General features: G+C 40.9%; 1 protein-coding gene across 1 annotated transcript in view; it reads left to right on the plus strand.

The window, feature by feature from the left end:
* LOC112312954 (zinc finger protein 234) overlaps window positions 1–13,406 on the plus strand; it is a 40,397-nt gene continuing 26,991 nt past the window's right edge. Inside the window, 4 exon segments of the mRNA XM_053915395.2 lie at window positions 1–57; window positions 3,736–3,830; window positions 6,352–6,478; window positions 11,613–13,018. Of these exon segments, the coding sequence (XP_053771370.2) occupies window positions 3,816–3,830; window positions 6,352–6,478; window positions 11,613–13,018 (1,548 nt within the window). The 5' untranslated portion in view covers window positions 1–57; window positions 3,736–3,815.

The following is a 13,406-nucleotide window of genomic DNA, read 5'->3' on the forward strand; positions in this document are numbered from 1 at the left end:
TGGCGCAGCACTTTCGCTCCGGGTGTCCAGGTTACCTCGTGCAGTTCTCTCGCTGTGGTAAGTCGGTTCCGTTGGCTAACTTTCCGAACTTCCCTGGGTCCCGGTACCACCCGGCCTTTGTTTCATGAGCAAGAGGTTGTATCGGAAAGTGGTGCTTTCGGGGCTTGGGGGGCCGGCGTTCCTCTCGACAGAGCCTCTCTGCCTTGGGGACGGACGGGCCGTGCATCTCCGATGCTTTCCGCCTCTTCAGGCCGCGCAGCTTCGGTTCGGTCTGCAGTTTCCCCCTGCGAAACATCGGACGAATTACCTAAATATCTGTCTCCGATGTTTTTGAGTAAAACAAGGATGACGTTACTACCTTGCTAGTACAGTAGTTTGAGAATTAAACAAGACGGTATAAAGAAACGTCTTAAGGCGGTGGCTTCTCGGTATTAATACTGTTTAGTTGGGGAAGTGCTCTGTGGGTTTAGAGCTTCAGCTGCAGCGCCCCGGGCACTTCTCTTTGATCTGGGCGAGGAAGCTGGATTTCCAAACCATTGTGGCTGAAAAGAAGGAGGAAGTGGGGAAGGCACAATATGACTGTGATTTCTCAGGGACAGAGATGTTAAAACAAGACAAGGCCCCAAATGGAGTTACTTAACACTAAGTCCTGTGACACCAAACTGAGACTTAATGATAGCTTCTGCTCTCCTAGACGTGGAATCTTAAACTAGTCGATCAAGAATCTCCCGTTTGGCACTAATTAGGTCATCTGCCTGATGGACCCATGCCATCCCCTAAAGGAATGTGACATTGCAATAACCAAGCCGCTTTATTTTCTAATATAACTCTCTTGCTCCATTCTGCATATTTAAAGTCTTTCATTTTGCACAGCTCCTGGGAGCTCTTTCTGTTTGCTAGATTGGATGCTGCCCAATTTGTGAATCGATGAACAAAATCAGTAAGGTCTTTAGAATTTACTTATTTGAATTTTGTTTTGTAACTGACATAATCTAGTATTTCAGAGATTCCTTTTCTCCCCCAGCCTTTAATTCTCAAAAAGGACTGCATTTCTTTTTGTACCATTGTTACTAACAGCCTGAAAACGGTTGGTATTCTAGAAATTATCTGTAAGTTGAAAACATGAAGCTTTAGCTGTTGTCAGCTATCAGCATCTGCCCTTGCCATTTTTTCACACTTTTATCACACATTTTTTCACACTTTTATACCTCTCTTTTCTTCCCCTAAAAAATTTGAATTGTTCTGTAGCATAGGTCCTTTTTGCTCTTCAATATTTGTGTATATATTCTACGAACAAGGACATTCTTTTCCATAAGTACAGTATCATGATCAAAATCAGAAAATTAATTATATTATTAATATACTGTTATCCACAGTTCATATTTAAATTTGTTCTGTTTTTCATTTCAGATCCTTAAAACTGTCCGTCCGCCCCCCCCCCCAAGTAAGACCAATATTACAGATTGCTTTTTGCTGTCTAGTTTCTGTTGTTTCCTTCAATCCAGAATGATTTCTCAACTTCCATCATTTTCTTCATGGTGTTTTTGAAGGGTTAGACAAGTTAATTTGGAGAAAGTACATCATTTGAAGTTTACCTCATATATCTCACAATTTGATTTATCATTGGTAGAGATTCCACAGTTGCTGAGGTATAGGTTTTAGCCATGATAACAGGAACCAAAGGAAGTTTTTTGACTTTATAGTGTTGATGTTGGCTTTGTTCCCTTTGATGTCTGTCCCATTACTCCATTGAAGTTCGTAGTTTTATTTTTGTAAGCACTTTCCTATGGAGACACATTTGTATTAGTAAAGATGAGCTTCCTTGTTTTTTCCACTTGTTTATTCATTCAAATATAAATTCTATATGCCTATGGACTCAGAATCCAGGCTTGTTAACTTAAATGAGAGGCAGCTTTTCAAATGGTTCTTGAAAACAATTTAATTGACATATTTTACATATAATAATTTTGGAGTGGTGCAACTATTACCGTAATTCAGTTTTAAAACATTTTCATTCCTACAGTAAAATCGCTTAATCCCATTTATAGGTAATCCCTGTCTTCACATTCCAGACAACAACTAGCTTACTTCCTGTCTCTGTATTATGAACCTTTTATTTAAATGTGATCATATAATATGTGGTCTTTTGTGACTGGGTTCTTTCACTTACAGTATTTCAATATCCATGTTGTAATATATATCATAGTTTCATTCCTTTTTGCCCATGAATATTTCATTGTGGACATACCATACTTTCCCTATCCATTCACTCATAGGTGGACATTTTAGATGTTTCCTGTCTGGGACTCTTATGAATAAGTTTCATAAACAGTTATGTGTAAATTTTTGTGTGGAGATATGTTTTCATTTCTCTTGGATAGATACCTAGTAGTGGAATTGCTTGGTTAACCGCTAGCTTTTGGGTTAACTTTTTAAGAAACTGCCAAACCTGTTTTCCAAAATCTTTTCCAGAATCTTGTGTTTCTAATGTTTCTAGACATTAGAAACCATGTTTTTTTTTTCCCAGAAACATTTGCCTGTGGAAATTTAAAAGTTATTGCTTAGGTAACACATTATTAGGGAAGACAGTGAAGCAGAGTTAACAGATATTTCAGAAGTTATGAGTGACATTCATACAACCCAACAATCGTGTCAGAAGTCCGGGTATCGTACAACGTCTTTTGGTAACGATCACATTGTAAGACCAATTTCATATACAAAGTATAGGAGACTGTGCTGCATGGTGTGGGCCCAGCTCCCACTTGGAAAGGCCAGTGAAAAGTGAGGTCCGGCACACAGGACCCACACCCATGGACAGGTTCTCCCGTGGGGAATCAGGCCTGCATTGTATCTAGGCAGCTTTGAGACGTGCTTTTTGCTAAAACTCCCTCACCCTGAATTGAGCCGGCAAGTGTTTACTGCATATCTTTAAAGTAACTTCCTAAAATCTATGCTAAACCTTCCAAGGATGAGTGTAACCAGTTCAGCCACTTTTCCCTTTACATTTGCAAATATCCTCCTTTTTTGATGTAATTAGCAACATCCTCTCCTTTGTTTTCTGGAAAAGGTAACCACCTAAAGCAAACCTGTGCATAGTAAATAAGGGCCTCCATGTAATGTGCCCAGAAAACCAATAAAAGCCTGTCAAGGCAAGGTTTGGGACGCTCTCCCCTTGAGAGAGTGGCCTTGCCATCCCTTTTCCTCTACAGGACTTGGTAGTCCATGTGAATTTGTCTCGTCTCAGCCACAATGCTGCGGACACTGCAGGCTGGTGTCCGCATCAACAAAGTGTCCCTTTTTTTTTTAAACTATAGCTACAAAAATAAGAAAACCTGCATATACTCAAAGTGCTCTCCAGCTCAGAACAGTTCAGTTAAGTTGGAAGTAATGTTCTCTCGGGTGTACAGATGACACAGTTGAGGAAAAGAAGTATTACTAATTTGCCCAAAATGACCCAGGTATGTGAGAGGCTGAACTAGGATTTGAATCCACGTATTGTCCCAGAGATGATTCAATGTGTATCATATCTGAATCCACTTTTGTACCTTGGGAGCCACAAGACTTTGGAGATGCTATGTATTGTGCAGGATTTGTGTGCCCTTCTGTGATCTCATCAAGCTGTGTACAGCAGCAGCCACCTCAGGAAAGGGGCTGCTTGGCTAATTCACAGTAAGCATTCATGGAGGTGAGCAACATTCTTGATCATGTTTTCATGTTCTTTTTCTATCATTCCAGACCCTACCAGGCACAGTTCTGCCTACCAGGAATCTCCATATCTCAGGAATCTGTACATTTGCAGAAGTAATAAGAAAAAAATGACCACATTTAAGGTACATACAACTCACCTTTCTTACTGTTAAAATTCTATCTCACTACTCAGAAGGTCACATGTATTTTTTTCTTGAAATGACTCAAGGAGAACACCAGGCACTTAAAGACCTGTTTATGTTGTACTTGTTTTTAGTGTTTGTTTTGTCATTATTCATTTTATTTCAAAAATAAGTATGGGCAAATTAATAGAAACGACCAGTTCTCCAACACTTTTTTTTAAAGATTTTATTTATTTATTTTTAGAGAGGGGGGAAGGGCCGCATAAAAAGCAGTAGAGAAACATCAATGTGTGGTTACTTGTCATGCGCCCCCTACTGGGGACCTGGCCCACAACCCAGGCATGTGCCCTGACTGGGAATTGAACCGGCAACCCTTTGGTTCACAGGCTGGCACTCAGTCTACTGAGCCACACCAGCCAGGTACATTTGCAACTTTATTATAAAGTTGTAAATTATAAAGTTGTAAAGATGTAATAAAGTTGTATATCCAGTTATACAACTTTATTACATCACCGCTGGCACATTAACTATTATTTTCCCATAGTCTTTTCCTCATGATCATCCATACCTTTATTAATATTTGTGATTACATCTCATATTAAATAGTGGATTTTCATTTAATGTTATAACATTTCTGTCAAAATGATAACTTTTTTTAGTGTCTTCTACTTAGTGATCTACTTTTATGCGTTCATGTATTAATTATTTTTCAGAAGTAATGTATAACTTTATGTTTGTGTGTGTGTGTGTGTGTTTTAATAACGGACTTTATTTTGGGCAGTTTTGTATTCAAAGTAAAATCCAACAGAAGGTACATAGATTTCCCATATACCCCCGCCCTCACATGTGCACAGCCTCCCACATTATTTTTAAAATATTTTTTAAAAGATTTATTTTTAGAGAGAGGGAAAAAGAGGTAGAAAGAAGGAAAGAAACATGGATATGAGAGAGAAACACCCATTAAGTTGCCTCTCATACACACCCAGATCCAGGGACCAAACCCGCAGGCAGGCATGTGCCCTGACTGGGACTTGGACCAGCAACTTTCTGCTTTGTGGGACAACGCTCAACCTACTGAGCCACACCAGTCAGGGCCTCCCCCATTCTTAACACATACCCAACCCCCAACCCCCGACACATACCAGATTGGTACTTTTGTAAGAGTCGGTGAACCTGCATTGACACAGTCACCCAGAGTCCATACTTTACATCAGGGTTCACTCTTTGTGTACATTCTACAGGTTTAACCAAATCTATAATGACATGTCCCTGCCATTACACTGTTATACACATGTAGGTTCACTGTTCAAAAAATCCCCTTATGCTCCACCTCTTTATTCTTCTTTTCCCACAAGCCCTGGCCAACACTGATCTTTTTACAGTTTCCATAATTTTACTGTTTCCTGGAATGTCATATAGGTGGAGTCATACATTTGCAGCCTTCAGACTGGCTTCTTTTACTTCGTAATATACATTAACGTTACCTCCATGTCTTTTTGTAGCTTGATAACTCATTTCTTTTTTAAAGATTTTATTTATTTATTTTTAGAGAGGGGAAGGGAGGGACAGAGGGAGAGAAACATCAATGTGTGGATGCCTCTTGTGCGCCCCCTACTGTGGACCTGGCCTGCAACCCAGGCATGTGCCCTGACTGGGAATTGAACTGTCAATGCTTTGGTTTGCAGGCGGGTGCTCAATCTACTGAGCCACACCAGCCAAGGTGATAGCTTATGTCTTTTAGTACTAAATTATACTGTGGCCTGGATGTACCACATTTTATCCGTTAGCCACCTGAAGGACTTCTTGGTTGCCTCCAGTTATAAAGTAAGGTATAACCTTCATTTAAAATGTCCAGTCTTGCCCTGACCGGTGTGGCTCAGTTGGTTGGTCATTGTTCCACCAAGCGAAAGGTTGCCAGTTCATTTAGGGCGCTTGCCTGGTTGTGGGTTTGGTCCCCAGTTGGGCGTGTGTGAGAGACGACTGATCAGTGTTTCTCTTCTCTCCCTCCCTTCCCCTCTCTCTAAAAATAAATAAATAAAGTCTTTTAAAAATATATCCAGTCTCAGCCCTGGCCATTGTGGCTCCCACAAACCGAAAGGTCACTGGTTCAATTCCTAGTCAGGGCACATGTGTGGGTTGTAGGCTCTGTGCTCCATCCCAGGTCCAGCCGCTTTGCAGAAGGCAACCAGTCAATATTTTTCTCCCTCTCTTCCTCCCTTCCCCTCTCTCCAAAATAAAAAAAAAAAAAAGTCCAGTCTTGCTGGATAGGCCAGGCAATTGGTTCAGTCTCTGTATTTATTCCTTAGAGCTGCTAGATAAGGAGGTTCTTGATTTCATCTTCCATTTAAATAGGCAAAATATGAGAAATCTGCTTAGGTTCACACAGGAAATGAAGCAAGGGTCAAGGAATATTCCCGTTGTGTTTGAAAGGACAGATAAGAAGAGAACATCTGCTCGGCACCGTTCCTGCTGCAGTGGAGGTTGGTTGCGAGATTGAGGTTGCCTGTGTTTGGTGTTGTAGGAGGCTGTGACATTCAAGGACGTGGCTGTGATCTTCACTGTGGAGGAACTGGAGCTGCTGGACCCGTCCCAGAGGACGCTGTACCGAGATGTGATGCTGGAGAACTTCCGGAACCTGATCTCAGTGGGTGAGGACAGGCGCCCTCTCTAACTGAATGTCAGCTTCCAGGAGTGGCTTGTATCCTTGGGTGTTCAAGGCTTTGGGGCCTTTGAAATCATTCCCTGAATTTGGGGGGGTCTGACTTTTCTAATACAGGGTATGGCAAAAGTAGGTTTACAGTTGTTTATATGGAAAATAATACAATAATAATAAATAATAATACAAGAATAAACTGTGTTTTGTGTACTCACGGCTGTAAACCTACTTTTTCCCCACCCTGTATGTGGGGGACACAGGGAATTATTTTGGTTTTTATTAATAGGCAAGTTTGTGTTTCATTAAGGAATTGTAAGTGTTCCTTACAGTATACTACTCTACCTTACCAGTTCCTGACCCTATCATGCGTTATAAAACCTATTGAGTCCTACCCTCAATTTTTAAGGAAATAAATTAGATAGCCTCGATCCTTCTAATACTCTTCCAAAAAGTTTGAGGAGGAGGAACTTCCTAACTCTTTCTTCATATGCGAATGGGTTTTTGACAAATAGCATTTCTTCAAATTGGTTGTAAAAAAAAAAAAGTTTGAAAAACTCTGCTTCTGATTACTAGAAGCGTATGCAGTAGGGACCTAATTTTCCAGGAGAGTTTACCTAGAATGTTTTGGTTTTAAGGATGTGACTTTGCATGTTCATGGGGCATCAACCATTCAAACAAGACGTGGTCCACTTAGTAAGGGGAGAAGAGTTGTGGATGATGAAGATGGCATCCCAGCCCTGGCTGGGGTGGCTCAGTGGACTGAGCACTGGCCTGCAAACTAAAAGGTTGCTGGTTAGATTCCCGGTCAGGGCACGTGCCTAAGTTGCTGGCCAGGTCCGCAGTATAGGGCCCGTGAGAGGCAGCCCATCCATGTGTCCTTCGTACATTGCTGTTTCTCTCCTTCTCTTTCTCCCCCCCTTCCCCTCTCTCTAAAAGTAAATAAATAAAATCTTTGGGAAAAAACAAAACAAAACAATGACAACCCAGAGAACATGGAATTCAGGTAAAAACCAAACCAAACAGCTCTGAGTCCTGCAGGCAACTCTCCCATCTGTTGCACTTCTCTCTCTCCACGCTGATTTCCATTGCTTCGTTCAGAATCCCCAGATGTCTCCTCAATTCTTATCATCACCTTGGTGCTGGTAGCCATCCTAGATGTGTTCTTCACATAATGCCAAAGTGATCCTTTGGAAATATAAGTCACATTGCCATTTTTCTGTTCAAAATCTTTATGGCTTTTTTTTTTTTTTTTTTTTTTTTTTTGAGCCTCTTAAAGTGGCTTTTGGAGTCTGGAGTCCCCTGTGGCCTGCTCTGTGTCCCCATTCCCTCTCTGAATACATCTGCTGTCCCCTCCCTCTTGCTCCATTTGTCCCAATCACATTGTCCTCCATGATATTCCTGAGACCTGCCTAGGACACTGTATATTGCCTATTGCTACTACAACAAATTACTATAAGCATAACAGAGCTAACAACAAAATTTGATTATATTTTAGTTCTTTAGGTGTGAAATATGACATCTCACTGAAGCTAAAATCAAGCTGTCTATAGGTGCCAAAGATTTTAAAAAGAGAAATGGCAGCGTGACCTACATATTTACTGACTTAATGAATTAGGTGGATAGGTGGGCCTATCTTATTGGATAGGTGGGCCTTACTGTCCTTACTGTCTTTCCTGCTGGTATTGATTTTTTTTTAAATATCTTCACCAAAGGACATGTTTTTTGACTTTAGGGGGTGAGGAGCGAGAGAAAGAAACATCAATGGGTTGCCTCTCATACATGCTCTGACAGGGGACCGAACCCAGAGCCTTAAGCATGTACTGAGCAGGAGTCAAACCTGCGAACTTTGGGTTTATGGGATGGCACTCCAATGAACTGAGCCATACCAGCCAGGGCTGGTGGTAACGTTTTGATAGTTCCTATTCTGTTCGTTTTCCTAAATGCTTATTACAAGCTTTTAAGTTTATTTCATTGCTCACTTCATGAAGACCTGTGGTTTCCAATTTGAAAAACTGATATGTAAGACCAATTGATTTACACCCAAAGATTTCCCACACTGTTTTTAAACAGACAGTCCAGAACCCACATAAGAAACTATTGCATAAGCCCTCAGGTTTCCTTTTCTTTTTGCCCCAGGTCACTCTATGTCTCATGGAGACAGCTAATAAGTGAAAAATACAACAGAGAAAATTAAAGATACTGAGAACATTGCTTGTCTCCAAATGACTGCCCATACAGTTTCTACTTACCTAAGTTTAGTGTGATTGTGTGTTCGTGTGTGTGCACTTGACCCATATCCTAGGGAAGCTTCTAAGCATTGTGGCTGTGACCACACTGAGGGTCGTGCTTTCCCTGTGGCTTTGCTGGAGCCTTCCACAGGGGGCATGCTCATTTCTGGGGAATAATACTTTCTTAATGAGGATTCTGGTATCTTCTTCTAGACAGTTTCCCACAAATGGAAAAAACTCTATATCCTGAGCTCTGAGACAGTAATCAGCTTGCAGGCCGCGTTTCCTCTGCATCACTTGCCCATCTGCTGCCATTTGCTTCTTACAAAGTCGACATCCACTTCACTGTCACCAGTTTTCTCTTCCCTGTGCTAGAAGGGGAAGCATGAGGATGAAAGTCACAGTGGTCACATGTCTGGATGTTGTCTATTCCTGATCATTTCCACACCTTATTTCCACGGCTTATTCTCTACAAACATAGCTTTTAAACAAATCTATGGAATAATGACTTCCGATGATTTTCCTTCATTTTTTATAGAGACATACTGTTTCATTTTCAACTGGTGAACAATATAACCTGAAAGGTATCAAGAAACTGCCCACTCAAAATTATCACATCCTCAGAAAGACTTCTATGTCCTCCCCCAGAACTATTTTAAAGTGACAGTTTATTAAATTGAACCTTAAACTGTAGTTCCTGTTAAGAGGTACACACTCACCTAGTAGTATTTTTCCGAGGTTCCATTCTTGGAACTTCTTTCCACTTGAATAATTTGTTTAATTAAGGATTTGCTAAGTTCCTGAACCAAGTTTTCAAACTTTTTATACAGCAAGCCATTCTGAGAAATACATCTTTCAGTGTAACCAAGGAAATACTAAACGTGTGTAGACAATTCGTGCAGTGGTTTCATTCCGCTGGTGATGATTCTCTGATAAGTTTCTGTTCTGATTTTTTTTCCAAATGATTTTTGCATGATTTTAAATTTATTTTACAGCTAAGTAAAAGACTACAGTTTTCAATCTGAAAAACTGATGTGGAAGCCCAATTTCTCTCCATTCAAAGTTTTTCCACATTCTGTTTTGAAAGAAACAGTCCAGAAGCCTCAGAAGAAGCCATTACATGGCCCTTGTGTGTTCTTCTCACCCTTTAACTTTCTCATCTGTAGCATCACCTTTTTTCTATTCCTGTAGGATACAGATTTGGCTTCCTAGTAAAACCTGCAGTTCCTTTAGCAGATATCTTAACTAAGTTACTATATGTATCAACACGGAAGAATAAGATGAACTACGTATATTGTGTAGAATTTGCAGGAACACTTTGCATGTATAAATACAAACAACTCTAGGTTTTTGATATATAAGATTGTAATGTATCTAGCCAACTACAAAGTTTAGAGGGACAGCTTACACGCCTGCACTTCACAACAACTGCAAGTTTGGAGGGGTTCCCAAAACTACCTTCAGATTGAATGTATCTCCAAGAAGGCCTGATAGAACTCACTGAATGCTGTTATACTCGTGGTTAGGGCTCATTGCACAGAAGGATATGCCTTACAACTAAGTACGAGGAAAAGCACATGACAGGGAGCCTAGAGAAGAGCCAGATTTAGAGTTTCCATTGTCCTCTCTGCATGGAGCCAAGGTTTCTTTGTGTTTTTGTGTTACTTTCCAACATAAAGGTGTGAAATTACAGGGTATCGCCAGTCAGGGAAGCCCACTTGAGCCTCCGGGTGCAGAGTAATTATTGCAGTTCCATCACATGGCCAGTGTATATTGAATAGTTTGTGTGGTTATTTTCAGTCTCCTGGTTCACACCACTGGGTAACTGAAAGTCTGTCCACAGTTACATTTTGGTCTTTCTGGTATGGTCAGCGTCATTCCTAAATCTTACTGTTAGACCAGCCATTGTTACCCAAGACTCAGGCACTCTTCAGGCATGACATTTCACATGCTTCGAGCTTATCTCTCAGGTGTCAAGGGCAAAGACCAGATCCTTTTTTTGGTAAGATCGATTTTTTTACTACATAAGGATATGTGACATAAATCCAAATATACAAAGTATTGATTTTTATTTTATTTATTGATATTTTATTTATTTTTTAGAGCAGGGAAGGGAGAAAGAGAGGGAGAGAAACATTTTGTGGTTGCTTCTTGTGTGCCCCCTACTGGGGACCTGGCCTCCAGCCCAGGCATGTGCCCTCACTGGGAACTGAACCAGTGACACTGTGATTCTCAGGCCAGCACTCAACCACTGGGCCACACCAGCCAGGGTGTGTGTATAATTTTTTAATCCTCACCCAAGGATATACTTATTGATTTTAGAGAGAGAGGAAGGGAGAAAGAGAAACATTCATGTGAGAGAAAAACATTGATTGGTTGCCTCCCATATGTCCCCTAACTGGGAATCAAACCCACAGCCTTTTGGTATATGGGACAGCACTTCAACCAACTGAGCCACCTGGCCAGCACCATTGGATATGTAATTTATTTGCTGCATAATTTACTATCCAAGAGTTTACACTGACTATAAAATTCAGTAGAAATATCAATGGATTAACATGTATCATATTAGTATACTTTGTTATGAAGTCTTTGATTTTTAACTTGTACTTTATGTCAACAAAAGAAATAAAGAACAGAAGAGAATAACTTGCGCCTCACATGGGAGTCTTAGTGTGTTCTAACTTGGATTTATTGATGCTTAATGGATAAGAGCCTATTAGACTACCTCTTGGTTTCTGTAGGCTTGTAAACCAGAGAGCATGATTCATACCCAAAGGACACAGTGAATACGCCCTGGATTTATTGAAGTCTCACACTGTCTCCTACATGTGCAGTCTGGAAGACCCTGAACAGAGTCTTTACTTGTACACATCTTTGCATTTTCTCTCCCTGTAGGAGGCAAGATCCAATACGAGATGGAGGCTGTTCCAGAAGCAGAACCACATGAAGAGCTTTCCTGCTGGTATATCTGGCAAAAAATTGCAAATGACATAATCAGGAAGCAAGACTGCATGATAAAGAGTTCTCAGTTCCCCAGACAGCTTGATTCAACCAGCCACCTTGGGGCAGGACTGTCTATAACTTACACAGGCCAGAAAACCTACCAGGAAAATGAGTGCAAAATATTCTTCAGTGATATCTCCAACTTTAATCTTCGTCGACAGTCAGGAGCAAAGTCTCATACATGTGGTGAGTGTGGAAAAAGCTTCTTTCATAACTCGGCACTCCATATTCATCAGAGAGTTCACTTGGGAGAGAAGTGCTACAAGTGTGGTAAGTGTGGTAAGGAATTCAGTCATAGCTCACGTCTGCAAACTCATCAGAAAGTCCACACCATAGAGAAACCATTCAAATGTGAGCAGTGTGGGAAAGGCTTCAGTCGTAGAGCAACACTTATTGACCACTGCAAATTACACTCGGGAGAGAAACCTTATAAGTGTGAGGAATGTGGGAGGGCCTTCATTCATGCTCACCATCTCCATAATCATCAGAGAGTCCACACTGGAGAGAAACCATTCAAATGTGATATATGTGGGAAGAACTTCCGTCGTAGATCAGCACTTAATAGTCATTGTGTGGTCCACACCGGAGAGAAACCGTACAAATGTGAGGAATGCGGGAAATGCTTCGGTTGGAATTCACATCTTCATATCCATAAGAGCATCCACATGGGACAGAAACTATACAAATGCGAGGAGTGTGGAAAGAGCTTCTATTCTAAGGCAGATCTTTATTACCATCAGAGGATCCACACAGGAGAGAAACCCTATGATTGTAAGGAATGTGGGAAGAGTTACAGGTGGGCTTCCCATCTTTTAGCCCATCAGCGAGTCCACAGTGGAGAAAAACCATTCAAATGTGAAGAGTGTGGGAAGAGATTTGGTCGTAAATCATACCTGCAAGCTCATCAAAAGGTCCACACCAGAGAAAAGCCGTACAAGTGTGAGACATGCGGAAAAGGCTACAAGACAAGCTTGGATCTTGTTGTGCACCAGAGCATCCACACAGGAGAGAAACCGTATATGTGTTGGGTGTGTGGAAAGCACTTAAGTAGGGCCTCACATCTTAAACTTCATCAGAGAGTCCATACTGGAGAGAAACCGTATAAGTGTGATGTGTGTGGTAAGCTTTTCAGTCAGTTTGCACATGTACAATCTCACCAGAGAGTTCACACAAGGGAGAAACCTTACAAGTGTGAGATATGTGGTAAGCACTTCAGGTCAAGTTCATATTTTAAAATTCATTACAGAAGCCATATTAATGATAAATTTCATTCTCAGAGGGAGAAAAATAATTTGTTTAATTAAAGTGAATGTTTCAGCCACAGGTCAACATTCCAGAGATTCTGAAACCACACAGGTGGTGCAGTAAGGGCATGAGGACAGGGAGCTTGTTTACTGCAGAACCTACACAACCTTAACATTGATTAGCACATGTACTCAGTACATGTTTGTGAAGTCAAAAGGAGAAAATATATATTATATAAAACTTACCTGTAAGAGGAAACCTGCAAAAATCAGAGAAACAAACATGAGTTGAAATGCAGGAATACACTGGGTACTATATCCCACTGCGTTATTTTGGTGATGTCCTTGCAGTTGGCTCCTCCCTTACCCTCTGACTCTGTTCTGAGGTTGGGTTCTCTCTCATTTTTTGAGGGGGAGGGTGTTCTTATTTGGATTTCTTTCT

The sequence above is a fragment of the Desmodus rotundus genome, chromosome 12 (genome assembly GCF_022682495.2).
Source record: "Desmodus rotundus isolate HL8 chromosome 12, HLdesRot8A.1, whole genome shotgun sequence".
Lineage (NCBI taxonomy): Eukaryota > Metazoa > Chordata > Mammalia > Chiroptera > Phyllostomidae > Desmodus > Desmodus rotundus.